Here is a 9495-nt window from a genome sequence, read left to right on the forward strand (position 1 = left end):
TGATTCTAGGAGCTGGGTTACCTAAGAGTTTCTGGGGTGAGGCCGTGACAACGGCTGCTTATTTGATCAATAGATGTCCATCAACGGGAATAGACTTTAAGACACCTATGGAGGTATGGAGTGGGAAATCGGCGGATTACTCCTCTTTGAAGGTTTTCGGAGCTTTGGCATATGCGCATATCAAGCAAGACAAGCTTGAGCCTAGAGCTTTGAAATGTGTCTTCATTGGTTATCCGGAAGGTGTGAAGGGATACAAGTTGTGGAAATTGGAATCTAGTGGAAGATCAAGAGTCTTGATAAGTAGGGATGTTACCTTTGATGAGACCCGGATGGGGATGAAGTGTAAAGACCTAGAGACTCAAGTACCGGAAACTATGGTGGAGAAAACTCAGTTTGAGGTGGAGCTTCCAAATGAAGAAGAAGAAGATGTAGAAGATGAAGCTTCAACATCGGATACAAGTGGAACTCAACCGGTAGTGGATCCTGAGTATCTATTGGCAAGAGATAGAGAAAGAAGGACCATTACGGCTCCTAAGAGATTCGGTTATGCGGACTTGGTGTGTTTTGCTCTAAATGCGGCGGAAGATGTGCAAGACTCGGAGCCTAGAAACTTCAAGGAGGCATTTGAGAGCAAAGAGAACAAGTATTGGTTGAAGGCAGTGAATGAAGAAATGGATTCATTGGAAAGGAACCAAACTTGGAAACTTGTGAAGCTACCTAATCACCAAAGGGTAGTTGGATGCAAGTGGATCTTCAAGAAAAAGGATGGCATTCCGGGTGTTGAAGGTCCAAGGTACAAAGCAAGACTTGTGGCAAAGGGTTTCACTCAAGTGGAGGGGATCGACTACAACGAGATCTTTTCACCGGTGGTGAAGCATTGTTCCATAAGGATACTTATGGCTATAGTGAATCAATTCAATCTTGAGTTGGAACAAATGGATGTGAAGACCGCTTTCTTACATGGTGACCTTGAAGAGACAATCTACATGGAGCAACCGGAAGGTTTTGTGGAGGACAAGTCTAAGGTGTGTCTTTTGAAGAAATCTTTGTATGGGTTGAAGCAAAGCCGTAGGCAATGGTATCGTCGGTTTGATGAGTTTCTTTTGAAGACCGGTTTTGTGAGAAGCGGATATGATTCTTGTGTATACATGTTGAAGAAGAATGAGAAAGTCATTCTCTATCTTCTTTTATATGTGGATGATATCTTGATGGCGAGCTCTAGCAAGGATGAGATTATGAAGCTCAAGGAGAGGCTAAATGGAGAATTTGAGATGAAAGATCTTGGTCCGGCAAAGAGAGTTCTTGGGATTGATATCAAGAGGAATCGTGATAAGGGCGAACTCTTCTTATCTCAACTTGGTTATTTGAAGAAGGTGGTGGAGCGGTTTATAATGTCAAACTCTAAAACCGTAAGCACTCCCTTGGGTCACCACACAAAGTTGTCCATACAACAATGTCCTCAATCCGAGGATGAGAAGCAATTGATGGAAGGTACTCCCTATGCAAGTGGGGTTGGAAGCATCATGTATGGAATGGTTTGTAGTAGGCCGGACTTGGCTTATGCGGTTAGCATTGTGAGTCGGTTTATGGCAAATCCGGGAATTGTGCATTGGCAAGCTTTGAAGTGGGTTTTGAGGTATTTGAATGGGTCGTTGAAGGGCGGTTTGAAGTACACAAGGGCAGCTCAAGATGAAGACGCTTTGGAGGGGTATGTTGATGCGGATTATGCGGGCAACGTAGACACTAGAAAATCCTTGTCGGGTTTTGTGTTTACTCTCTATGGCACGGCGATTAGTTGGAAGGCAAATCAACAATCCGTGGTGGCATTATCTACAACTCAAGCGGAGTACATCGCACTTGTTGAAGGTGTGAAGGAGGCCATATGGTTGAAAGGGATGATTGGTGAGTTAGGAATTACTCAAGAATGTGTGACGATACATTGTGATAGTCAAAGTGCCATTCACTTGGCAAATCATCAAGTGTATCATGAAAGGACAAAGCACATTGACATTCGCCTGCACTTTGTTAGAGACATGATTGAATCAAAAGAGATTGTGGTTGAGAAAGTGGCATCGGAGGAGAATCCGGCGGATGTGTTCACCAAGTCATTGCCTCGATCAAGGTTCAAGCATTGCTTGGACTTGATCAAGTTTGTCGAAGAGTAATTCCCTTTTGGAGAGAGCAGCATGGTGGTTGATGGTTAAATTGACATCACCACCAAATTAGAAGTCAAGGTGGAGAAATGTTGAAAATTGGCTTCAAATTTGTGGTTTGGGAGAACAGAGGAATCGTGTCACGATTTGGCAATCGTGACACGATCGGAGATGCCGTGAGACAAGTTTGCTGGAAGCAAAATCGTGCCATGATCTTGGGAAATCGTGACACGATTCAGAAACTTGCTGGTTAAGTATCTCTGATAAGGACTGGTCAACCTTGGGGCCGTTGCAGATCGTGACACGATCTAGGGAAATCGTGACACGATTTCTTCAGGGCAGGACTAGTATATAAAGTGTTCTTGTGCTTTTTTGAAAAAAACCTTAAGAAAACCTTGAGAGAACTTAAGAGAGAAAACTTGGAGATCAAAGATGGGATCCTTTGGGGTGTGTTCCTTTGATGAGAGTGTATCTTAGGTTGGGAAAACAACATTGTAATCACCTTGGGATTATGGGTTCATAGTGTGAGGTTGGGAAAATTACCAAAGGGTAGATCTAGGGTTTGTTCTTGTGAAAGCTTGAATAGCTAGATTCTTGTAACTCTTTTGTAACACATTCACATATTGGATTGGAGAGCTGCTCTCTCCCCCAGATTAGGCCACATTGGCTGAACTGGGTCAACAATCTTGCTTGGTGTTTTGTTCTTTTCTTTTCATGGTTTTATCTTGTATGCTTGTTAGCTCTTAGTGTGGTTGTGCTACACATTAGGCTTAGGCTGTTTTGTTGTTGTTAGCTTGGAAGCCATTTGCACTCATAGATTATCTCTATCACTTGCTCCACACATCATTGATTTATTCTCATTGATGTGAAGGTTCATTAGTTGAGCCGGATTCACAACAGTTTTGTCTAAGTCATAACTTAGTCTTCTTAATATTATTTACCATGCTTGATCCTAAATTTACAAATCAAATTTGAGAATACATGTCTCTAAATTGATAACAAAATGTTCAACTATGTTTTTCTGCTCAATTATGTAATGTAGCAAACTAGTAAGTCGAAATAAATATGCAACAAAAAAATGATTATCAAGTTCAGAAATAGAAGATATTTTCTTGCCACTCTCACAACGAGTCAAGACCAGAGACAAAACAAATTGAGAGAGGATACAACATAAATGAAAACATCACACATGATTTACATGCTTGTGATATGATCCAGAAGATGGTGTACTTCAATCTCATACAACGATGAGGAAAATTGAAACGACAAACCAGAAGAAGCATGACATAAATCCAAAAACCATATTGAAAACAATCCACACAAACATTACAAGAAGAAAAAGATAACCACTTAAAAATGGATTCCAACACACGAAAACTCCAATTGTACAAATGAAAATAACTATACCCTGTTTGCTCTAAGAACCAAAGTCTTGATTTTGATTAGCGACTTAATAACATCTGCCATATTAATTCTTGCTTTAGGTAAATCTTCACAACAACTGAGGGCTAAACCAAAAATAGATGATATGTGAGTCAATATGTCATCAATTTGTTCCCCAATTTGTTGGACTAAATTTGAATCCAAGACCTCCATAATTGAATTAGGCAATGATCCATTGATCCATGTCTTCAAGTTTAGTTCTGCAACAAACATATCATCTGTTGGCTTTTTTCTTGTGAAGATTTCCATTAGCATAATCCCATAGCTGTACACATCTCCTTTCACAGAAACAATTCCTTTAGATCCATACTCTGCATTTAAATACTAGTTATCAAAATTGGTAGTCCATTTTTCCTAAGTTAAAGTTTTAATCCCTCATTTCTAAAATCGGATTTTTTATCCCCTATTTCACAAATTTGAAGATTTCCCACTCACATTCAACATTGGAGTTTATTTTTACTGATGGGGCATCATCTTTAACAACTTAGAATTATCATTATAGGGTTATTATATAACCAATCTCAATACGGTCACTTTGTTAGCACGTCATTATGATTATACCACGTCAGAAAATAACCTTCAAACTGAGTTGGGTGAAGAAGTCTAAAAATTGTGAAGTAGATGGATAATATCTTTGTAGGATATTGTTATGCTAAATAACATTTTTGTAGAATAAATAACGCTTTTTCAACAGTTATAACTTATAAGGTAGAAAACTTGATTTGGGGAAGGGCATAGGTTGATAGTAATGACTCTAAGGCAAGGTATCCAATAGATTGAATAAATACCACTTTTTCAACAGTTATTTTTGTAGATTTTTTTTGTTAACAGAATCAAATAGATTGGTTGGGACTAAAGACATAAAGAAGAAAATGTTACAAAGTAAAAGAGAAGAAATGACCTGGTGCAATGTATCCAATAGTAGGAAAAGTTTGTGTATGGCATTTAGATCGGCCTTCATCGATGAGCTTGGCAATACCAAAATCACTAACATGTGCAACCATATTTTTATCCAACATGACATTAGAAGGCTTTAGATCGCAATGAACCACAGGTATTGAAGAACCATGATGGAGATATTCCAATGCAGATGCAACATCTATCATTATATTCAACCTTTGCAAGAAACTCAAACAACAATTATTTAAATATAACCATTTGTCCACACTTCCATTTGACATGAACTCCATCACCAATGATTTGAAATCGAGATTTGAACAACTACAAATAATCTTAACAAGATTTCGATGTCGTAGATTTCTCGTTGCATTGCATTCTACATCAAAGCTCTTTGCTTTTGCCTCTGACTGCAAATCAATTACTTTAACCGCAATCATCTCATCATTGCGGAGATTCCCCCGATATACAGAGCCAAAGGCCCCCGTCCAAGTAAATTATACTCACTAAATCCATTAGTTGCTTGCAGAAGTTCATAATAGGAAATTCTTCTTAGAGCTCCTAAAGTTGATAAACCCCTTTCAAGAGTATTTTGAATCTTTTTCCTTTTATTATGCTTTAAAAGTATGATGCATGCAACAACCAAAATGGTTGACACACCTAAGGGAATGATGCATTTGAATAACAACTTTCCCATTGACCTTTTTTTAACTTGTTCAACACACTGAGGTATATGTAGGCGGGGATTGCCACAAAGGGCTCCATTATGAGTGAAAGATTCGGCCATGAAATTTTTGAAAGGTCCACCATCAGGAATCTCTCCTTGTAATCTATTATATGAGAAGTTAATGTTTTGAAGATACAAAAGTGATTCTAAGGATTTTGGAATAACACCAGTTAACATATTTTGGGACAAGTCCAAGGAGACCAAGCTTACCATTTCACCAAGTGATGTGGGAATTGATCCATACAGTTTATTATCTGCTAACGAGAGCATCTGCAATGTTTGTAAGGAATTGATGGTTGTTGGAATGTTCTTGAAATCTGATTTCTTGATAGGTCTAATAGTATAATTGCTCTCAAATTGCCAATCTCAGGTGGAAGATTACCAATGAAGGCCTTAGAGGACAAATCTACCTCTAAGATATCTATGACACTCCAAAGAGAGGAAGGTATCTCAGAGTTCAGACTATTATGTGCTATATATAAGCTTATAATAGAACTCATATTTCCCAAACATGTTGGTAAAACTCCAGAGAGCTTATTATTGTTTAGATACAACTCACCCAAACTCTTCATTTCACAAAACTCTTCAATAAATGATCCTTGTAGTCCATTGTTGCCAAGATCCAACATTTGAAGATTTTTTAACTTTTTGATGGTACCAGGTATTGGTCCTTTTATATTATTATCATTTATAGAAAAAAATAGCATGTTGCTCATGTTTCCGATTTCTATTGGAATATAACCTTCAATTCGACATGAATCTAACCGAAAGAATTCTGAAGATATGTTTCCAATTGAATTTGGAAAAATAGATAGTAGATGAGATCGGATATGAATCCCCGATAAATCTAGATATTTCAAATATCTACAAGTTGTCAAGGAATTAAAGAACTGATGTGAATCATCTATCGTCAAATAGTTGTACCCTATCAAAAAATATTTGAAGAACCTTAAATTTCCAAAAAAATTAGGAACAGTTCCAGTGAATGCGTTGTCATTCAAGTCAACTTGAATGAGGTCAGAAGTGTTGAATATAATGTTTGGAATATTTCCAACAAAATTGTTTCCATACAAGGAAAGTTGTCGTAGCTTAGGAAGGCTATAACCTGTTTTTGATGGAATTATGCCTGAGAGGTAATTTTGTTCAAGATGCAAGTATGTCAGTGATGATATGTTGAGGAGTTTGGAAGGAATTGATCCTTCGAAGCTATTGTTTCCCAATATTACAAACTTGAGTTGATGCAGATCGCCAATCTCCTCAGGTATCAGATCTGAAAATTGATGAGTATGGTAGACTATTCTTAAGTATAACAAGTTTCATTAAAGGGAAATAAAATAACCAAGGGAGTTTCTATTTAGGCCTTTCAATATCTAAGTCCCTCGAAGTACACATTGATAGTTATCCACCAGATATGCATTTTTTTTTTTTCAACATACATCCGATAAATAACCACCAGATGTATGTTTAGGAGACTTAGAGATATTTAGGGCCTAAACGTTAAATAACTAAAATTGTATTAGATAAATAATTAAAATTATCGAATGTGTGTTTAGGAGACTTAGAGATATTTGGGGCCTAAACGTTCAATGACTAAAATCATCCTAGGGGTGCATATACTCAAGACCATTCTTTCAGTATTAGCAAAAAAAAAAGCTTAAATATGATATTAGCAAAAAAAAAAAGCTTAAATATGATATTAGTCCCTGTAATTTGGATCGGTTTTGAATTTCGTCCGTGTAAAAAAAAAAACTTTGAATTACATCCCTGTAAAAAAAAAAATTGTTTGAAAAAGGTCCCTGGCCCCACTAAAACGTTGAAGTGGCATGGTTGTTGCCACGTGGCAGTTGTTGACTGTGCAGCTTATGCCACGTGGCATGCCACATAATATTAAATTTTTAAAAATAATTTGTAAATTCTAAAAATTGTTTTTAAAATTTTAAAATATAAAAAAAAAATTAAAAATAATTTTCTGAAATTATTTTTATCATATAATTTTCAAAAAAAATTTAAAAATTAAAAAATCTGAAATTTCTGAAAAAAAAAAATGAAATGATTTTTTTAATTTTTTTTAAAATATGAAGAAAAAAAATATAATTTTCAAATTAAAAAAAATTAATGGTCGAAAATTTAATTTTAACAGTTTTTTTTCGATTTTTTTAAATGATTTTTGAATTTATTTTCGTATTTTTTTAATTTAAAAAATAATTTTAATTTTTTAATTACGTGGACTGCCACGTCAGCGCCATGTGGCAGAAGTTGCACAGTCAGCAACTGCCACGTGGCAAATCCATGCCATATCATCAAAAATGTGGGGCCAGGGACCTTTTTCAAACAAATTTTTTTTTACAGGGATGTAATTCAAAGTTTTTTTTTTACAGGGACAAAATTCAAAACCGATCCAAATTACAGAGACGAAAATAATATTGAAGCAAAAAAAAAAAGGTTTTATTCAAAATATATATATATATATAAGGAAGGTCTCAAAAAAGTTGTTTTTTTAAGGAAATTTTTTTGTTATGTATAACTTATATAAATTATTAATGTGATACCCGTGCAGTGCATAGGTAACTTTATTTGCGATTGGCTGTTAAATATTACTAGATGCCAACTCATGTGATGAACAGGAAATATATCTGTGTAAAATATTTAAGTGATAAATTTTGATGAGTTTGATTAATATTGTTTGTATACAGTATACTGTAGTAGTTTTTTTCTTCTTCTTTTGACTAAGAATAAATCAAATGCCAAGACTGCAGAAATATAAGGCAGAGTTTCTTCAATTCATATGCAATCTAAATTCTTAATAGCATATTTAGCTAAATAATGAGCAGTTTGGTTGGCTTCACGCCTAACATGCAGAAAATTTAAATTACGAAAGCTACCCTTAAAGCTAATACAATCTCGAATAATAGAGTCAACATAGTTGGGAGGTTGTTGTGAACATTCATCAACGCTAAAACCACATTAAAAATATAATTGCGCGCAACATTGCCTTACTTACACAATCAGTTGTTATTAAAGTTCAAAATAAAAGAAGGACAAGGAGAAATCTATAAAAAAAATACAGGAGAAAACCAAAACTCTCGCCCAAATGAGAGGGGTAAACATGATTTAATCCATAAGTTAATTGAAATAAATGCTAAAAATAGTTGTCATCCGATAAATAATGATGTGTACTGTTTAGCGTATGTTAAGGAACTTCTTTGCTAATTGCTACTATGTGATGCATTTTTTTTTGTCGGAATTTGAATCCCGAATCTTACATATTTTATGTAAGGTCAATACCAACTAAGTTCACTGGGACTACTATGTGATACATTTACACCCATACATTAGTTTACAGATATATATTATAATAATTAATCAACAAAGTTAAAAATATTTATAATTGACTCGGAGACTTGTACGTCAGTGCTTGTAATTAAACTTTTTCAACAAATAAGATTAAATTTTTATGATTGATAGTTTGGTAGTATTGACTTGATTTTAGAATTTTTCAAAAAAATAAATAAAATAGAAAAAACATGATTAAAAAAAAGTGTCACTTTAAATTTGCAATGTAATATTAATTATTTTTTAATTATACTATCTAATTAATGATATATAAGCATTACTTGTAAGAAATATTGAAGAACACGAGGAGTAATAATACTATTTTAAAATTTTAAAATTATAAATAGTGTGAATACAAGAAATATAGAAAATATGACACATAATATTAGAGCTGGCATTATCCGAAAAGTAGTTGGAAGATAAATCTAGATATTCAAGTGAAGACATGTTTAAAACCATTTGAGGTATGAGTCCAGACAAATTTAATATTAACGTTTATTTCACTCACGCCCCACTTTTCGTCAGTTTGCGCAAATGTGATATACAGTGGATTAAAAATGAGTATTAAAAATATTAACGTTTATTTCATCCAGAGAGTGTTCGTGGGGCAATTTAAAAGTCAGTCAAAGAAAAAAGGACAAGAGTATAGCGTTAATTGCATGGAAAATTCTAATGTGGCCAAGAATAACTCATTACTATTAAGCATTGATTTTCTACCTTTTAAGATCTTCTCGGATTCTTGTTGTTATGCGCAATTAATTCTTGTTTTCTTGTGGAAAAAAAAGTAATGCTTTTTTTATTTGAGATTAATTAGCATATTATATTTTGTTAGTGCATAATATTTCACACATTCATTCAATAATGTATTGTCACATCAATTAATGAATATAACAACTCATGTATTTTTATATTCATTAAGAGTTTAATTGTGGTGGGTTGACA

General features: G+C 34.6%; 1 protein-coding gene across 1 annotated transcript; it reads right to left on the reverse strand.

Moving 5' to 3' along the window:
- Positions 1 to 3493: 3493 nt before the first annotated feature.
- LOC120577519 (probable LRR receptor-like serine/threonine-protein kinase At3g47570) lies at positions 3494 to 4975 on the reverse strand (the record flags this gene model as incomplete). Its single annotated transcript, XM_039829086.1, has 2 exons — positions 3494 to 3907; positions 4498 to 4975. Coding segments are annotated over 2 exons (831 nt in total), but the record flags the coding sequence as incomplete, so codon positions are not given.
- Positions 4976 to 9495: the final 4520 nt, after the last annotated feature.

Source organism: Medicago truncatula, chromosome 8 (genome assembly GCF_003473485.1).
Source record: "Medicago truncatula cultivar Jemalong A17 chromosome 8, MtrunA17r5.0-ANR, whole genome shotgun sequence".
Taxonomy (NCBI): domain Eukaryota; kingdom Viridiplantae; phylum Streptophyta; class Magnoliopsida; order Fabales; family Fabaceae; genus Medicago; species Medicago truncatula.